At 55.5% G+C, this 19,456-nt stretch overlaps 1 protein-coding gene across 2 annotated transcripts in view; it reads left to right on the top strand.

The window, feature by feature from the left end:
- Positions 1-1,204: 1,204 nt before the first annotated feature.
- Positions 1,205-19,456, top strand: part of SH3PXD2B (SH3 and PX domains 2B) — a 65,467-nt gene continuing 47,215 nt past the window's right edge. For both annotated transcript variants that reach the window (XM_053956780.1, XM_053956779.1), the window contains exons 1-2: positions 1,205-1,334; positions 11,636-11,716. In XM_053956780.1, coding sequence (XP_053812755.1) covers positions 1,263-1,334; positions 11,636-11,716 — 153 coding nt within the window. In that variant the 5' untranslated portion in view covers positions 1,205-1,262. The remainder of the gene's footprint in view (positions 1,335-11,635; positions 11,717-19,456) is intronic.

The following is a 19,456-nucleotide window of genomic DNA, read 5'->3' as shown; positions in this document are numbered from 1 at the left end:
GCAGGCACCAGGGAAGCACCAGTGGCCTGATGCCCCCTTCAGACAGCCCAGCAACCCTTCTGCAGCCACCTCTGCAGGGGCACTGTGGCCTGGGGCTGTGCTGAGGGGGAGGAGGATGAAGACGAGCCCTTGGGGAGGGGCAATAAAGCACTGGCAAACTGCCTGCACCTCCATTAATTCTCTGGGGTGGCTGTAGCAAAGTTAATAGTATTAAAAAGAGCCACATTTAAGGAGCCGCTAAGGAGTGAGATGAGTTGTTTATGATTAAATTAAATTCATATGAAAACTAATGACCTGCCAGTGTAAGCCTTGAGTAACTTTATAATGTAATTAAAAGCCCAACGGGGGAGAGAGCTGTGGTTATGCCACGTGCTGAGGAGCTGCTGGGAACACGGAGGCCGCGGGTAAGGGCTGGTGCAGAGAAGTGCCTGGGCACTGCCCTGGCTCCTCTGCTGGCACAAGGGCACAGCTGGGCACAGAGGGGGGGCTGCCAGGAGGAGAGGTGGGTGCAGTGGGTCAGCTCCTGGCTACAGGGATAGAATCATGGACTGGTTTGGGCTGGAAGGGACCTTAAAGATCATCCTGCTCCATGGGCAGCGACACCTTCCACTATCCCAGGTGTGCTCCAAGCCCTGTCCAACCTGGCTTTGGAAACTGCCAGGGATGGAACTTCCCTGGACCTGTGCCGGGCCTCAGCACGCTCAGGGTAAAGAATTCCTTCCTGATACCTAATCTTAACCCGCTCTCAGTTTGGAGCCATTCCCCTGGTCCTGTCGCTACACGCCCTTCCCAGCAGCCTCTCCACGCAGGTATGCGGCTTGTCCCAGCTCTGCTGGCCTGACCAGGACGGGCCTTTCCCCGCTCATGTCCTGCCTCCCGCGGGGATGCGGCTGCCGCCGGCCAACCCGCGGGCGCTGTTGGGACAAGAGCAGAACCACGGCGGGCTGAGGAGCGCACGGCACAGGTGAGGGGCGCAAACCGCGACCCCTCCCCGGGAGGGACACCGCGCCCCCCGGAACATCTCCCCGCCGCAGCGCCGGGCTCGGGCACGGAGCGGGCGCACCGGGCGAGGCTCGGGGCCGGCCGGCCCTTTAAGCGGGCGGCGGTGGGGCCGCCCCGCCGGCCGGGATAGGCCGGGCCGGGCCGGGGCCGCCTCCCGCCCCCGGAGCGGGCGGCGCGGGGAGGCTCGGCCGCGCTGCAGCCTCCGGTCCCGGCGGCGAGCGCCAGAGCGTCCCCGCTCCCCGAGGGGCACGGCAGCGGCGATGCCCAGGCGGAGCATCGCCGAGGTGAAGGTGCTGGACGTGCAGAAGCGGCGCATCCCCAACAAGCACTATGTGAGTGCCCGAGCCCGGCCCTGGGCGAACAAAGGCCGGGCGCTGCCGGCCCCGCTCCCGCGCGGAGCTCCGGGAAGGGAGGACGGAGGAGGAGGAGGAGGAGGAGGAGAAAGAGGGCGGCAGCGCTGCCGGGGGTGCCTCTCGCGGGTATCCCGAGGGGGTCCCGCGGTGCCCCCTGCCAGCGTGGGGCTGCCCCGCCGCTGCCCCCGGCCCCGCGGGGGATGCCCGGGGGATGCGGGCGGGGGTTGCGCGCACCGGGCAGCGGCCGCGGGCACCGCGGGGAAGCGTCCCCGCTTCTGCAGCTTGGCGCCGGGGCCGCGGGACCTGTTGGTCGCAGAGTCCCGGGGCAAAGGGACCCCCCCGGCTCCTGCTTTCTGCTCCCTGGATAGTGCTCGGTCCCTAGGAAGGATCCCTCGTGTCCCCTGCATCCTGCCCAGCCTTCCTGCGTGCTCCGGGGCATCTTCCAAACTGTTGTGGGTTTGTCTGTTTTTGAAGGTGGTTTTTTTTTTTTGGTTTGTTTTTTTTTTTTTTTAATTTTTAATTTTTTTTAAATGATTTAAACTTTGGTGTGTTTCCAAGCACCCGTGGAGAGCTTGTGGGTGAATCCTGGCAACAGCCGTAAAACAAAGACCGAAATGTTCTCCCCTGCCGTTTTGCCGTAGCCCAGGGTGACCCAGTGACACACTGTTCGTGGCACATTTGGGCCGTGCAGATGTGGTGTTTGCTCTGGCTGGAGTCAGTTGTCAGAAGAGCCAAGCTTTCAGAGCTCTTGGGAGATCAAGGGCTTCTCCAGGTCCCCTCGGCTGGTTTGTGGCGTTGAGCAACAACTGGAGGAAAGCCGAGGGCAGCCAGCTCCAGGAGGCGAGGGCAGAGGGGTCACTCCTTGCATCAGGGATGTGGCGTGGCCGCTGCCACCCACCCCCCTTATCGCCCCTTCTTCCTGCTGCCCTGCCAGGAGCTTCAGCAGCCCTGGCCGAGCCTGGCGCCGGCTCCAGATGTGCGGTTTTCCTGCCGTGTCCATCGCAGCCTTACTCACCGCGGCTGAGCCGTGCCCCCGCTCCGGAGCAGCGCGTACGTGCGGAGCTTTGTGCGCTGCTGTTTGTCTTGGCGGACGCGGGGCTTCGCCGCCGGCTCCCGTAAGGAGGCCGGGCTGGGATGGCCCGTGCGAGCTCCTCCGCTGTCCCTTCGGCCCCTCCCGTGCCCCTCGGGAGCGGTGTCCCCGCGGCGGGGACGCGCGCCCCGCTGCCGCGCACAATCCGCTTTGCGCGCTGTCCCCGCTCGTCACGGAGAGTCGGGTGGAGTTGGGCATGGCACAAATAATCCCCGCGAGGCTGCGAAACTGGGACAGCGATGTTTTCTGCGGAGAGAGCTGGATGGCGGGGCGGTGGGTGGGGACACGGAGCAGGAGCTCCGGGAGCGCTGGGAGAGGCGGCTGCTCGGTCCGCGGCAGCCCGGCCGCTCGGCCTCCTCAGCCGATCCCTGTGCCTCCAGCCTTTCCCTGGACTTGGCTTGCGCCGCAATCCAGCAGCGGGAGCCAGCGTGGCTCGCAGAGGGCTGAGCCCAGGGAGGGGCCGGCAGCTGCCACCCCCGAGCAGCGCTGGAGTGAATGGGAGCGCTCGCCTTGCTGGAGGAATCAATAGAACCGCGCAGATTCACAAAGCCAGTTAATTATATGAAACCAAACCTTTTTTTTTTTTTTTTTTTTTTTTCCCTTTTTCTTCCTGCAAAGAGAGGGAGAGGCAGCAAATCATGGCTGAATCATTTGTAGACAGTGGCTGCTGGCACAGCGCGAATCCGAGGCGACCACGAAGTGTCCGTGTCACACCTTTGCCCTCTGCCCTCTCCCATCACACGGGTGTGCTCTGCCCAGCCCTGAGGCAGCATTCCTGTCCCTGGGGAGGCTGGAGGACCACGCTGCCTTTTCCTCCTCTTGCCTCTGTGATGACCTGCCCTACTCGGGCTCCTCTGCGTCAGCCAGAGGTTTCTCTTTGCTGGACAAAGGTGTGATTGTGTTGCCACAGCACAAAGTTATGAATTCCACTCTCCCAGAAAAGCCAGTGCTTCAAAGTCCTTGCTGCACCTGCAGTGGGGAGGGCTGGCTCTATTCAGGCTGCTGTGGTTTGCTTTTCACCTGGGTAATTGATACAACGAGAATTGCGTTGCCTGAGACAAAAAGTTGGTTGTTTTGCAGCAGGAGGCACAATATTTCCCCAAACTGCAGGGCAAGCGCCCAGCAAGGCGCTGGGCAGGGTTTGGGTAGCTGGGTGCTGAGCTGAGTGTTAGGGCTCAGCTGGCGACCCTGTGCCCTCAAACTCCACTTGTATTTTTAAGCTTTTTTTTTCCATGGGCAATACCTGGCAGGGGCATTGAGGAATGATCCTTGTGCAGGTGTTTGTTGCAGGATGCTCTGGCTCATGGCAGCCCATTTTCCAAGTGAAAAAAAAAAAGGGACTCCATCCTCCAGGCAGTGGCTGAGGTGACATTTTCAGTATTTTTCATCTTCAGTACCATTTCCCACACACTCCTGTGTGAAGTGATCACAGCTCAGGGATGCTGCCAGCGAGGGCTTGGGGGCCATCCTGCAAATCTGAGCAGGCAAAGTCCAAGAGTAAAGTCTAAAAATAATCATTGTGAGAGACAGAAGAGCAGACTGTCGTTTCTCTGGTCTGGCCAAGCCTCTGATAAATGAATGTTTATTCAGAAAAGACCCAAAACAAAGCCATAGTAGAAACAGACTGGATTTTCCTTTAAAGGACTTCATGCGGGGCCTTTTTATAGTATTGTGTTTGTTATTCTCGAGTAGAAGCCCTAAAATAAAGCTTTTTCCTGCTAAATCCAGATTTGGTTTTCTTTCCCTTGGGCAAGCTTCAGGATGTTTCATTTTGTTACAGCTGCAATGTGTGTGTTTTCTATGTGTTAATAGCAATGCCATTGAATCCCATCTCCATTTCTGCCTAGCAGGAACATTTCCGTAGTTATATAGGTTTAAAAAGTTGTTCTGGAGCACCATCCAAAATGATATATATCCACTCAACAGTGTGCTGTTTGGGTGGGATAGATTTTTGGGAAAGCTGGATTGTGTTCTCACAGGACTTCCATTCCCAGCCTCCATGTACCGCTGAAAATGGGAAATTTAAACAAAGTGTGCAGCATACATTTATTTTGCAAACCCAGTGAACAAGATGGCAAAGCTTGAAACAAGGTGAAGACCTCATTAGTGGCAGCTGGGTTGTGAAAGTAATTAACAGTGCGTGGTGGAATCTGGCTAATGGGATCTACAGGCATTTTAAAACAAATTTGAGGAGAACCGCGTTCAAAAAGTGAGGGCGTTGTTGTATTTTTGATGTGGAATTTGTGATGTGATGGTGTAGGTGTCTTCTCTGCTCCTGGTGGTGGTGAGGCCGTTTGTGGTTTCATTCCTCGTGTAGCCCAGCCCCACTGTGCTTATCTGGAACTGACTGTGGAGTGTTTGAATGGCAAGAGGGCAGAGCTGCCAATCCACACCTTCCCTGGTTCTTCAGTGCTTTATATTTATGAGCTGAAGGTATTTCTGAGGAGCACGTGCCCCATGGACTGCGTTCTGTGCTCCCAGCTGGAGCAGAGCTCCGTGGCCCCTGGCACCGTGTCACCTTGTACAGCTGAGCTATTCCCGTGGATTTTGGGGAGTTGTTTCTGCCCTTGTGGATCATTCTGGTTGTTTGGCTTCAAAAGGGAGACAGGGGATGACTCCTCCCCGTGCTGTCTCCCTGGGAAGGGTGACCATGCCCTTGGAATGGTGGGAATGTCCTGTGGGCAGCCGGAGGAGGTTGGCATGAGTAGTGTGAAATCTATGCAGTGCAGTGTCCCCAGATAACCAAACTAGGAGTGAGAGACAGCCAGGGGAAGCTGCAGTCTGACTCCTGGTGGCCTCTAAAGGTTTGAGGGCTTTCTCAGCATCCTCCGTGGTGTTCTGCTGCTGTATCCTGTGGTTGTGCCTTGTCTCGTCCCATTTCCTGTCAGCTGGATGATGCTGTCCCAGCGAGGCAGGCCACGGGCAGGGAATTTGGTAGGAATTTTGCCCTGTCCTCGTGCCTGGCCCTGCTCTGCTCTCTGCCTGGAGAGCTCACCAGGCTTTCCTGCTCACCTCTCAGCAGAGCTGAGCATGGAGCACCCTTAGCTCTGTGGGTGAAAACCAGCGCTCAGACTCAAACTCTCCTTTGTTTTTCTTCCCCAGTCATGCTTCTCAAAGCTGTCGAAAAGCTTGGAAGGGCCCAATCCTTGGCCACTGAGGCAAGAGCAGCTCCGTGGGGGAAGCTGATGCTCACGCTCGATTCCAGCAGCGAGCTGCAGCTCTGGGGCCATCCCTGGCCTCTGCCTGCCCCCAGCTCTCTGACCTTGATCCCCCACAGCTTTGCTTTGGAGGGTATCTCTGTCTTCCGGCCGTGCCTGTCGCAGTGGGAAACGGGAAACAGGAGAATCCATCCGTGTGACCTTCGGTGTGAACTGGGGCAGGCTGGCTGCTGCACGTGCTGCGTGGCTGAGGGCTCCGAGCAGGCTTTGCTGGGCTGTCCTTGGGGCTCCCAGCCTTGTGGGTGCACCCTTGCCCTCATGCTGGCAGCGTGCTGGGGCTGTGCTGTGCCCTGCCAGGCTGCACAGCAGCGTGGGGGGAAGAGGGTGAGGATCAAAAACTCAGAGGGCAGGACTGGAGCGAGGGGAGGCGGCTGCTCTGCAGTGCTGGCTGTGTGCTCGGCCTGCCTGGGCTGCTGTGAGGGTCTGCCTGCCCTGGTGCTGCCTCCATCGCTGTTACCCAGCTCCCTGCAGCTCTGCCAGGGGGCCCAGGGCAGCATCCCTGGTGCCCTGCAGCTGGAATACCTTCTCCAAGGCAGCGTGACCCTCCTCCCAGTTCCCCAGCCACAAAGCAGGAGTGAGGGGGGGTCACAAGCTGTCTGCCCACGGAGCTGGGGCTTGGCTCTCCCTCTCCTGCTCCAAGCTTTGGCATCCCGTGGCACAGAGCCCCCATCTCCCCTCCCCAGCCCCGCAGGCCTGCGGCAGCGAGGGCTGATGGAGAGGGGCCAAGCACAGCAGCTTGGTGCCAAGAACTTTCTTTGTTTCCAGCCACCTCCCTCTTTTTTTTTTTTTTTTTTTTTTTTTCTCTCTTTTCCTCTTACAATTCCCACTCCCTTTTCTATATTAAACCCACTCTGTCTTGGCTGGGTTGCTCAGCTCCTTTGGTTTCTCTGCCCCTTTGGGTTTCCAAGAGGAGGGTGAGGCTCTCACATCTCCCCTCGTTTCAGGGTCGGTGTAGCGTGGGTGAAATCAAAAGCCTGATGCTTTTGACTGATGCTTTTCCTCTTTGCTGGTGAAAGATGCTTTAAATATGTGGAGTTTTCCACAGAGAGCTTTATTGTGCAGAGTCTCCCTGGACCCGAGACCACACAGGCTCCAAGCCTTTGGAAACAGCTCTGCAGACAGCTCTGCCCCTGCTGGAGGCTGATTATGTCTGGAGCTGCTGCAGGAGCTCTGCTGGAGCCTGGGGACCTTCTCTGGTGTCCCTGCCTTGCCATGGAGGTGTCTTCCCAAGTCACCATGGGGCTGCTCTCCACCCTGCCCGTGTCTGTGTGGAGGAGCTGTGGGCACAGGGATGCCAGGGAAGCTCTGGGATCCTTCAGAGCCACCCGGGGAAGGCTGAGCCGTGCCAGGAGAGCTGATGTTGGGATGGCTGAGCTGCTCCTGGGCTCCAGATGGATTCTGGATGCTGCTGAGCTTGGGGTGGACTTGCAGCCTGGCTCAGCTGGGTGCCAGGCAGAGTTCCCAGGCAGCTGCCCTCTCCCACATCCTTTTTTGGGGGGTTTATGTGTGTCCACCCCAGCCAGGATGTCGTGCAAATCTCCATGAAAAACTTTGCAAAAGTCCTGTAGGAGGAGAGAAGCCGAAACTGCAGCTCCAGGTTTTCCTCACCTTCACTCTGCCTTTTTCCTACTCACATTTAAGCAGTCCAGGCTGCTTCCCAGCTCCTCCTGGTGTGTTTATGCAGGGAGTCCAGAAGTGATTCTTCTGCGAGGTCACACGGCCTCGTGTTCAAGAACGGGAAACTGGTTCTGTTATTTTATTTTATTTTTTTTTTCAGTATCTGGTCTTAATTTCCTTGCCTGGAGTCAGCAGTTTGAATCAGCTCCTCTCTCTCTCCCAGTGCTGTTGTGTGGGATTTTATACCTCCTTGGGGAGGGCAGGATTGAGGATTTGGGAATGGCTCTGGTGCCCTGGGTCCCTCTGGGCAGTGGAAGTCACCAGGAGCCACTGCTGGGTGCAGCACCAGGGATTTCCAGCAGCCCCTGCAAAAACACTTCTGGTGGCTGACTGCTCCCAGGGCGTGCTGCTTCATTTCTTCAAGAGGAAAAGAAAGGAAAAAAAAAAAAAAAAACCCTGAAATCTCTGGCTGCCCTTTTCAGATTCGCACTGGCTTCTCATCCCCCCCGTCCCCGTGACTCCCATGGCTCTGGATGTGTCTGAGCTGGCTCCTGCAGCCTCCCAGGAGCTCTCTCCCTGCCCGGGCTGCCCTCCTGCCCAGGAGGATGTCCTGGATCTCCCTCTGGCTCTCTCCTGCTGTGAGTGTTCCCCCGGGCTCCCTCTGACAGCTCTGGTGTGCTTGGCCAGGTGCCATTTGCATTTCTTGCAGCAAACTGTCATTTTTCTGACAGTTCCCTTCCAAAGGTTTTCAGCCCCATTTTCCACCCGTTCTCCCTCTGAGAGAGGTGCTGGGGAGGGGGCAGCAGTGACAGGGTGATGATGGAGGGGACCAAGCTCACTGGGAAGGCTGCAGGATCCCCTGGGCCTTTTTCCAGATGATATTTCCATTTGGGGCATTTAGTGTGACCAAGGAGAGCCTTGGGCAGTGGCTGGTGGTCCTGATGTCACACTGCTCAAAGGGTAACTTTGAAGCAGCTGGTTTGTGACCATTTCCTCGTGATGTAGGGATCCCAAGGAGTTTGGGAGCCCAATTCCAGTGGAGCCTGTTGTACTCAGCCTTTTGCATCTGCAAGCTTCCATTTTCTGTGAAGGATCTGTTCCATTCCTGTCCTCCAAGGGATGGGAGCACGGAGAGGGTTTGGTGTTCATGAGCAATGCTCCTCCGACCTGGCATTAAACAAGATCCACCTGCAGCTCAAAAATTGTCCCTGTGCCTTCTGTAGCTGCCAGGAGTGAGGCTCCCAGGGCTGGGAGGAGGGCAGGCTGTCCTTTCCAGAGGGAAGGAGGAAGGGCAGCCACCATTCCTGGGTTTCACTGACTCAGCTCCTTCCCTTCCCTGGTGCAGACCCCACAGCTGGCCTGGGAAGGGCTGCAGATATTTGGATATTTGGGATTTGGACAGCTCAGCTGTTGGTTTTGGCCAGAGGCCCAGCCCAAGCCCCCCCTGGATCCGGCCACCCCCTCCCTGCTGTCCCCTCAGCTCCCCCATCCCTCAGGAATCCCTGGAGAGGGTCCAAGTGCCATCCCTGTGGGTGCACAGCCCAGCTGCAGCCCTGGGGACCCCCCCCCTCTCTTCTCCTCCCCATGGAAAAGCCCTGCAGGTGCTTTCTCAGTGGGATTTCTTTGAAGGCCTGTAGAAAAAGACCCATGGAATAACTGCTTCCACATGTCCTCACCAAAAATGGGCTGGGAAAAAGCCTCTTCTCAGAGCAGCTGGGGGCTGAGGGGGCAGCTGATGGGGGGGGCTCCTACTGGGACAAAATTTGGGTGATTTGGGTTGCTGCTTCATGGTGGCTGCTCCTGGCAGGACACGGTGCAGTGCCAGGGCAGGAGGGGAAACTTCAGTCCAAGTGCAGTGGTTTTAAAGCTGCCTTGGTCATTGAAAGTGCCTTCCAAAAGCACCTGAGGAAGGGATTTTTGGGTCTGTGGGAGCTTTATCTCTGTGGAAACGTTCACTGGGTGGCTGAGTGCACTGTTCAAACCTCTCCAAACCTGCACTTGTTAGGTGAGGGGAGCACCAGAGTTGTGTTTTCTGGGTTTTTTTTTTTTTTTTTTTTAATTTCTGAGACAGCAGGGACTGGATTAGATACTGGGGAGAGACCAAGATGTGGGATGGGGCTGTTGGAAGGACGAGGAATATCCACCAGGAGAGAGGAAGGTGGCTGTGCCCAGGTTTTACAGATGCTGAGGAGCTCCTGTTCCTGTGGGTTCCCCCATCTTCTCTGCTTTCCCTAAGCAGGTTGAGGAGATACCCCTGGAGACCTTTCTGCTGTTGGAAAGGGATGTGCAAGAACCTCTTCTTCTTGACCCCTGGGAGAGCTGCATTTCAGCAAAACAGCCGTGAGCTCATCACTTAGCAGAAATGCTGCTTCCCTCAGCTGCAGGGAAGCCTGGTGTGCCCTCAAACCTCGTGGCTTCATTACCCTGAAGAGCTCTGAATGACTCTGGCTCGAGCATATCCACATCCTGATTAAAATCCCAGTCTAATAAGCTGTTGACTCCAAATAAAGGCAGGGTAGGGATAAACAGTGAAGGAAAGTTGGCTCCTCCTGCTGCCCCAGTGGAAGGCTCTGTGCAGGCAGGCAGCCAGCGGTGATATAACCCCGAGGAGTGCTGGGGACTGCTGAGAAAGCTGGGCTATCAGCTGAGCTCCCAGCCCACATGAGCTCATGCTGGCCCAGCAGCAAGTCCTGGGGAGAGGGCAAAGGAGTTTGAACCCGTGCTAACGCCAGGTTAACCCCTGGTTTGCTGGAGGGGTGCTTGCCTCCCTTGGAGCACGGTGTGGTCCTTCCAGGCCTCCACAGCTGGAGCAGATGTTGTCTTGGAGAATCCATCTGTGTTCCTTGTGCGAGGAAATGGGGGTCGTGCATCTCAAAGTAAGAGTTTGGGAATGAAAGCAGAGCAGGGAATGGCTCCAGAGTGGGTTTAGATGGGATATTGGGTGGGGATGTCCTGGCACAGCGTGCCCAGAGCAGCTGTGGCTGCCCCTGGATCCCTGTCAGTGCCCAAGGCCAGGTGTTTGATCACCCTGGGACAGTGGGAAGTGTCCCTGCCATGGCAGAGGGTGCCACTGGATGATCTTTAAGGTCCCATCCAACCCCAAATCAACAAAAGTGGACCTTGAATTACTGGTTTGAAAGCAGGGAAGTTCTGCATTTCAGCAATACGAACTTCATCCCTCTTGCTGCCTCATTTTCTGCCTCAGTTTGGGAGTGATTCCACTGGGAAGAGTTTGTCACCCCTCGGGAGTGTCCTCACCGTGGTGGCTCAGGCTGTGTCAGCCCTCTGAGCAGCAGGGTGAGGTTTGAGGTAGATTTTCAGTACAGGATTTGATAAACTCAAATAGCTGAGTGTTGTGCTATCCTGGTGTTTGAGTTTGGATGTTGGTCACATTCCAGAATCTGGAAAAATGGGTGTCTCAGTGGGGAAAACCTTGTGAAGCTCCCGAGGGATTCTAAATACCAAAACATCAGCTTTTAAGAGCCTTGATGCTTGATTTTGCTAGCAGAAGTTCCCTTCACCTGGGCTTCTGAACGTTTTGGTCCTTCTTCAAGGAACTGATAACTTGAATTTCTGGTGGAAATAAGGACTTGAGTTAGGAGGGAAAAAAATACCCTCGGTTCTGCTCAGTCAATCTGTTACCAATTTGAGATTTGTATCACTTGGGTGTTACACTGGCACCTAACCAAGGGTTATCTCTGCTTTCTGTGAAACACACCAGAGGACATTAGATCAGGAATTGCCTCATCCTGCGATGTGCTTGTTGTCCTTCACAGAAGAATTAATGATGAAACGGGCTGGGTTTGGTGTTTTGCTTTGCGTTCATCCCCGGTTAAAGCCTGGTCATGGGCTCTGTGAATAACCTGCAGTGACTGGGGCTGATGGGGTGGCATTTCAAGGATCAGCACGCTGATTTCCACCCCAGCAAGGGCAAGAAACCCAAACCCAAACAGGTGGAGTTTCTGACCCTGGGGGGTTTGAGCTGTTGCAGTCCCAGTTGCAGCAGCCAGGCTGGTGCAGGTGGATCCCAGCATCAGATTTGGTGCTGCAGCTCTAAATGGGGTTTAGTTATTAACTCCTGTGTCTGCAGGGATTTGTGATGTGTTTTCACACGCTTCACATTCAAGCTGTGCCCCTCTCCAGGGCCACAGAGCTCAGTTCACCACCAGAAATAAACATTTGGTTAAGCTGCAGCAGTGAGGCTCAGTAATTTAGGCTTACCTATGTTGTGGTGTTGCTGAGTTGATCTGAAGTGTTCCCCTGGTTGTCACCCAGCAGTGGGGGCTGCGCTGGCAGCTCTTTGGGTTGTGGTGGGGGTTTTTTTGGGTGCTGATTTCTGCCTCTGTTCCCTCCAGGTGTACATCATCAAGGTCACCTGGTCCAATGGAGCCACAGAGGTCATTTACCGGCGGTACAGCAAGTTCTTCGACCTGCAGGTAGGGAAACCTGGGCACCCTGGGCTCTGCCTGGGGGGATGAGAGGCTGAGCTCACTTGGGCTCTTGGCTCCTGCTTGATCTGTGCAATTGCTGGGGTTGTTATTGGGGGGGGGGGGGTGTTTGCTTTTGGGGAGGATTTTGTTAGAGTTAGGTCCAAACTCCATTCCTGCGGCTTTCCCAGCTGCTGTCACAGCAAAGCAGGGCTGCCACTGGGAAGGATTTGATTCCCTGGGGCAGGGCCTGGGGAAGTGCCCGCTCCCCCTGGCAGCCCAGAGGGCAGCTGGCAGCAGCTGCTTTGGTACCTGAAGGGAAAGATGGACAGGAACTTTTTACAGAAGCATGAAGTGACAGGACAAGGGGGAATGGCTTCAGACTGAGAGAGTGGGTTAAGATCAGATACCAGGAAAAAATCCCTCCCTGTGAGGGTGGGGAGGCCCTGGCACAGGGTGCCCAGAGAAGCTGTGGGTCCCTGGATGCCTGGAAGTGTCCAAGAAGAGGTTGGATGGAGCTCTGGGCAAGCTGCTGTGGTAGAAGATGTCCCTGCCCATGGCAGGGTGTCAGAACTAAATGATCTGTAAGGTCCCTTCCAGCCCAGGCCATCCCATTATTCTGATTTAATTCCCTCCTGGTGCAGGAGGGAGCCAGGAGGAAAATGGAAGTGGGAGAGAGGAGGCTGGAAAGGCAACTGGGACAGGCTGGGCTGCAGGAAACCCAAGGCAGTGCTCTGGGTGAGCAGGCAAAGGGTGTTTTCCACCTCCTCCTTGGTGGAGATGAGCCAAGGGGTCTGGCTGGGCTTTATGAGCCAGAACACAAACTGTGCTCTGGAACGGGCTCTGTGCAGAGGAGAAAAGAAAATGCACAAAGGGATCTCTGGGCTGGCAGCATCTGCCAGAGGGGCCACTGGAATGCCCTTCCTGGGCTGTTTGTGGCACCAGGGGAGGAGCTGGGCACCCTCAGCCCCCAGAACCCTCTCATGTGAGGCTGAGCATCACCGTGGGCTGGATTCCAGAGGGGAAGGAGAAAGCTGGGACCTCTGCACGCAGACACAAATACACGGCTGAAATTCCAGCCTGGCCAGCAGAGCGAGCCCCTGGGAATGCAGATGGCTTTCCCAGGTTCAGCTGGCTCCTGCAAAGTCTGGGATGGGGGCAGATGCTGCTCACAGCAGTGCTGGCCTGTCCCCTGCCCAGCAGGGACACCTGCTGTGGCTGTGGGCACGCCGAGGTGACAGCTCTGGCAGCACCCTGGGTGTCCCTGCCCTGCCCTGTGCTGCTGTCACACAGCCCCAGCCCCAGGGAGGGTGGCCCAGGCAGTGCTGGTGCAGGCAGGGGTTAAGCTGTGAGCAGCTGCTTGTGTAACCAAGGAAATATTAAAGTAAATAAATAAGGAACAGCTGTTGGGCAGCAGCCAGGGCTGGAAGGAAATGGAACTCGTGCTTCCTTCTCTGCAGCATCTCGTCTTCATGGTGCTCCACGCTGCTGGCCAAGCTCATTCTGCTCTCTGCTGCAAGGGGGGCACGGTTTTTGGGGTGTCTGTGCCTCCAGCTGTGCGGGTTCCCTGGGCTGGGATGTGGGGAATCCTGGCTGTGCTCCCTCCCCTCCATCCTGGCTGGGGCTGTGCACGCTCCTGAGGTGGGAAACGTCACCACTGGAGCCAGACACCCTGCAAAGCACCTTTAGAAGCAGAGATACTTTATAAATTCATGTAGATATGTATCGTGGTGGAGGTGGGAAAGTTTAAAGCAAACATCTCTGCCCTTCTCCATTCCCTGCAGCTTTTTCTTAAAAAAAAAAAAGTAAAATAATTATAACAACCACTCCTTTTTGGCTGTGTTGAAAGAATGAAAGAAGCTGTGGTTTTTCCCTTCCTTCCCCCTTATCACACATGCTTCCTGGTGTCCTTATTTTAAACTTGTGGTGCAGGACAGTGGAAATTGGATTGAGAGGTGAGGAGTGAAACAGATCCTCTGAGCACAGTGGAAAAAAATGCTTTAGGTAGGCTTGGTAGCACTGACTGGTGCCATTGCTGGAGGCCTTTCTTGTGTGACTCTTGGATGATTCTGTGCCAATTTTAGCTCTTCAGGCAGAAGTTTTCCATGCTGGAAATTATTCATTCCTCTGGTTATTAAAAAAAAAAAAAGGAAAATTCCACACAGCCCCCGACAAAATTAGTGTGGGACCAAAACGGTTCAGCTGCTTCTGAAAACAGCAAGAGGGGAAAATATTTTTCCCAGGTCCAGTTCTGATGATCTTTTTGATGTGTTGGAGGAAGAATTGGAAATTTGAGTCGCAGGTGAGCTCTGTGTCAAGAATCTGTCTTTCATGTTATCCAGGGAAAATCCATCCAGATTTATTCACGCTCACAGCCTTGAGCAATCCCAGTACATGCATGTTTGGGTCGGGATATTTGTTCATTTAATATCACTGTTCCCAGTGGCTCTGGCTGCACTTTCCATGCTCCTGTCAGAGGCTGAGCAGGGTTTGTTTTTGCAAGAGCAGGGAAAAGGTTGGTGCAGCCTCCTTGGCTGTCAGTGGCTGTTCCTTGGCAGGGACGTGGAAGCTTCTGGATCCAAGTGGGAAGAGGAGCTTGGTGGGGCTGAGCCTGGGCTGAGGAGATGCTGCAGCTCCGTGTGAGTGGCTGGGGAGTTTCTCCTGATATTCCCAGAGGGGCCACAGCTGAATCATTTGTCACCTTCCATTGTGGCTAAACGATTATTTCAGGAGCAGGGCCAAGGAAAACACGAGCACGATAAGTGCTGACAGCAGAGCCACGGGGCAAAGTGTCCTCCCCTCCCCAGGCAGGCAGGAAGGACACTCCAAACACAAACTGAACCAGGAGTGAAGCCTGGAGTCTGCTGGAGTCTGACTCCACAGAATCCTTGAGCTTGGAAAAGAGCTCCAAGATCAGAGTCCCGGCTCTGCCCCATCCCCACCTTGTCACCTCCAGGTGACACCTCCAGGGATGGAGATCCAAACCTCCCTGGGCAGTTCCAAGGCCTGAGCACCCTTTCCATGGGGAAATTCCTGCTGCTGTCCACCCTGAGCCTCAAGACCGTTCTCTTTCCTCCTGTTCCTCTCTCTGTTCTTCCTGTTCCTGGGAGCAGAGCCCGACCCCCCTGGCTGCCCCCTGGCATGTTTCAGGGCTGCCCCTCTTTGGGAGAGGTTGTCCCTTGCTGTCAAATCCTTCAGTCTTGTCCCAGCTGGAGCTGCAGCAGAGGGTGATGCTCTGTGGCTGCTTCTCTGCACAGAGCTTTAGTTTTGAGGCCAGGGCTGGAGACACGACACAGGCTGGGCTAAACGTGCTCTCTGCACAATTCAGGGACAATTCCTTTGCACAATTCCTTTGCCCTGGAGCAGCTGCGTTCCCCATGCTGGGATGAGCACTGTCAAAAGCCACCTTGCTGGTCCCAGTGATGCCACAGCTTCCAGCCAGGAGCATTTGAGGCTTTGCCCGAGTCCTGTGGCCTTGCAGAGCCCTTCCCTTTGCTGTCCTTGGTAGCCAAGCCTGGCCCTGTCCTGCAGAATTCCAGCGTTCCAGCTCGTGGCTGCAGCAGCCTTTCCAAGCACCACCACCCTGCCTTTCTCTTCCAAGGGTGGCAGGACCTCCTCTTTCTGCCAGCTTGCCTGTTGCCATTCCTTGTGCCACACCAGGGCCATTCAGTGTCCCACGGGAGGCTGTCACCTCTCTCTGGGGGCTGGTGACCAGTGCTCACCCCTCAGCTGAGCCAAGCCAGCAGTTCAGGCAGATCTGATCCCTTGGGAAGTGCTCAGCTCGTGCCTTTTCCTGCTCTGGGGTCACCATTCCAGGTGCTGAAATCAGCAGGAGAGTTCTTAAGCTGAGGATCAGCTCCACCTCGTGCTCCCTGCAGGAGCTCAGGGAGCTGAGCAGCTCAGGAGGGGTTTGCTCTGCAGATCCTCTGCCTCTCCTCCTCGTTTTCTCTGGGAGTATTTTCTGTCACGTGGCAATTTGCACGAGGGCAGCTTTTTAGGGATGAAGGAAGATAAAATTGTAATCCTGAAGTTTAAAACCCGGTGTAAGTGTAGGATTTGTAGTAAATTTGTAACTCCAAATGCTAAACTCGGTTCTGCATAAATCCCTTGGCTGGAGGAATGATTTCCTTCCAATAGGACTGAGGCTCTTTCACAACACTCACTATTCCAGATGTGAGCTGCTGGCAGCAGATGGATGCTGTTCCTAAGAAATAAAGGGAATGGGATTGGTGCTTGCAGGGATGCTGGGAATGTCAGCTGGCATGGAAGGTGATCAGGCATGGGAGTGGCTTCTGTGGTGGGCACAGGGAGAGGAGCAGGGTCTGGTCCTGCCTGGGAGATGCTGCCAGCCCTGCCAGAGGTGGAGAAGCCGTGCAGTGACTGAGGGCTGCCCTGTGGGATGCTCCCCGTGGGAGGAGCCTGACGAGTTCCTTAGAAGGATCCTCTTGAAACCGCTGGCTGCAAGGAGTGGCACTGCTGGTTAGGGAACAGATTCTGGCTGGTCTCTTGTGGTTTCTTGTGGAAACCCCCAGAAAGAAACATTTTTTCCCCCGTTTGTCATTCTGAGTTCACCAGGCACGGCTGGCAGTCACTTCAGCTCTTCATGTGATGGAGAGCCACTGCTGTCGTGCTGCACTCCTAAAACATCCCAAACCCAGCCCTTTTACACCCTTCCTGCTATTGCCAGCCCCTGTGCTCTCCACATGGAGCCCTACTCTATGTCCTCAGCATCTTCTGCCTTTTGGCTGCAGCCACGTCCTCAGAATCCCAGAATTATTGAGGTTGGAAAAAAAATCTCTGATACCATCAAATCCAAGCTGTGCCCCATCCCCACCTTGTCCCCAGCCCAGAGCATCGAGTGCCACCTCCAGCCCTTCCTGGGACACTCCAGGGATGGGGATCCAAACCTCCCTGGGCAGTTCCAGGGCCTGAGCACCCTTTCCATGGGGAAATTCCTGCTGATGTCCACCCTGAGCCTCAAGACCGTTCTCTTTCCTCCTGTTCCTCTTCCCTGGGAGCAGAGCCCGACCCCCCTGGCTGCCCCCTGGCATGTTTTAGGGCTGCCCCTCTTTGGGAGAGGTTGCCCCAAGGCTTTTCCCCTTGCTGTCAAATCCTTCAGTCTTGTCCCAGCTGGAGCTGCAGCAGAGGGTGATGCTCTGTGGCTGCTTCTCTGCACAGAGCTTTAGTTTTGAGGCCAGGGCTGGAGACACAACACAGGCTGGGCTAAACGTGCTCGCTGCACAATTCAGGGACAGAAAAACTGGGAATTTGAAACAGCATTAAAATTGGCTCTGGCTCTCCCTCCCATTCGTGTCTGTCTGTGCATCCAGTGTGTTTCCCAGTTCTCTTGTTTGTCCAATATGTTTAACAACTCCTTCAGGTTCTTTGCTGGAAAATTTCAGCTTTGACCCACCTGGAGCTGTGTCATCTTGGAGAGAGTCCTGCCGCCCTGGGGCCAACAGCTTTGTGTGGAACACCGAAAAATAAATAGTCTGTTGAAGTGGTGCCTACTTCCATGAGAAAATTGGCAGCAGGCAGTGGCCTGTGCCTGCCATCTCCACGTGGAACAGAGCCTGGTCCTTCTGGAGGGGGTTCCTCACCTGTTGTGTGCACACAGGCGCCAGGCAGAGGCAGGGAGAGGGGAAAGTCTGTGTCTCGGGGAGTCAGAGAGGTTCTGAGTAATCCACCACATTGAATGGGCTCTGAAGACTGGAGCTGGCACACAAAGAGGAATTGTTCTCATCCGCTTGTTTCAGGCAGTTGGAGGCCTGAAAAATTAAAATGAGCCTCTTGCTTCCATTACTGTGAGCTCAGAGCTTGCCTTCCTCTGTCTCCTTCCCTTCCTCCTCCACTTTTCCCTCCTCCTCCATTATTTAAGCCAGGCTCCTGGCAGGAGTTCTCAGAGGTGAAGTGAGTGTTATCTTAATCCTGCTGATGTGGAGAGCAAAGAGCAGCCGTGCTGAGTAACGTGCCCGCAGCAGCACAGGGCTCCAGCAGGTGGGAATGCCAGCCTGGATTCACCCCTCTCCTGGGTCATGCCTGATCTGGGCGGCCTCTTTGATGGCAAAGCCCTGAGACAGCTCAGCCAGGCTGTGGCTGCAGGAGCTGCAGGGTTTTGTGTGTCCAGGGATGGTAAACAGGGCTCTCTCAATAGTTCTTTCGTAACAGGAATCTTATTTCAACACTTTGGGGATTTCTTTTTTCCCTCCAGGGTTTATGGAGTTCAGCAGAATTCTGAGCAGTTGTGTGTGCAATGAACTTTGTGGTTTCACCCTCCCACAAAAATAAATCAGCAGGATCTCGCTCTCAGGCAGTTGGATCAGGAAAGGCAGGCCCTGCGTGACTGAGGACAGGGAAGAACCCACGGCTTCCTCCAGCCAGGCTCCTGCTACAAAGCACCAGCAACTGCTTTGTCCTCTGTGCCCAGACTGCACCCAGAGCCACGGGCTCAAACACCACTTGCAGAAGTGTAGGAATAGTGAATTCCCATCCTGGAACTCAGGAGGAGGAGGAACACTTTCCATTAAATAAGGGCTCCTTCTGTTTGCAGAAGGAACAGCCGGTATTTTTCCAGCAGCGCATCAAAGACCTTCATCACTCTCCTCCTCTCTCCCTCCACAAAGAACATGCACAGTCCAATGCACTTCAGCCTAGTTAAAAGTTGGCTCCCTAATGTTTTCTCTCTCCAAATGTCTCCCATTTATAGCGTTCCAGCCCTTGGCAGCAGCAGCCAGCGCATTCCCGAGCGTGCCAGCGCCAGGCGGGTCAGGGACTTAGCGTGGGCTCAGCTGGCACCCCCTCCTTGCCTGGCAGGCGAGGCTGTGCCTGCCCCTGGGGATCAGCAGCCCGGATTCCCTGGAGTGGTGCTGGGTGAGCATTCCCAGGCCAGCACACAGCCAGGGCACGCAGCAGTGCTGGGCAGGAGAAACCATCTTCAGTTCCTGGAGCAGTGCCGGGAATTCCATGGCTTATTCCAGGCTGGGAACAGCGCTTCATGGTTCCATGGCTCATTCCAGGCTGGGAACAGCTCTCCATGGTTCCATGGCTCATTCCAGGCTGGGAATAGCTCTCCATGGTTCCTGACTTATTCCAGGCTGGGAGCAGTCCTCCATGGCTCATTCCAGGCTGGGAACAGCACTCCATGGTTCCTGACTTATTCCAGGTTGGGAATACCACTCTATGGCTCTTGGTTTATTCCAGGCTGGGAACAGCTCTCCATGGCTCATTCCAGGCTGGGAACAGCTCTCCATGGCTCACTTCAGCTCTCCATGGCTCCATGGCTCATTCCAGGCTGGGAACAGCTCTCCATGGCTCATTCCAGGCTGGGAACAGCACTCCATGGCTCATTCCAGGCTGGGAACAGCTCTCCATGGCTCATTCCAGGCTGGGAACAGCTCTCCATGGCTCATTCCAGGCTGGGAACAGCTCTCCATGGCTCCATGGCTCATTCCAGGCTGGGAACAGCACTCCATGGCTCATTCCAGGCTGGGAACAGCTCTCCATGGCTCATTCCAGGCTGGGACCAGCTCTCCTTGGCTCTTGGTTTGTCCCAGGCTCCTCTCCCTGTCGCAGTGTGCAGCCCGGTGTGTTGTGAGTCCATCTCCGCCTGTTCCCTTTGGATGGTGCCTGGTTCCCAGCTCAGCCAAGGCAAAGGAGGGCTGGCTCCTGAGCCTCTTCTCTGTTCATTCATCCCTCCTGGCACCCCTGCTCTCCTTCCTTCTGGAAACTTGGCAGGGACAGCGCTCCCAG

The sequence above is a fragment of the Vidua chalybeata genome, chromosome 15 (assembly GCF_026979565.1).
Source record: "Vidua chalybeata isolate OUT-0048 chromosome 15, bVidCha1 merged haplotype, whole genome shotgun sequence".
Lineage (NCBI taxonomy): Eukaryota > Metazoa > Chordata > Aves > Passeriformes > Viduidae > Vidua > Vidua chalybeata.
The sequence above is the reverse complement of the archived record's forward strand: the minus strand, read 5'-3'. Positions and strand labels throughout refer to the sequence as shown.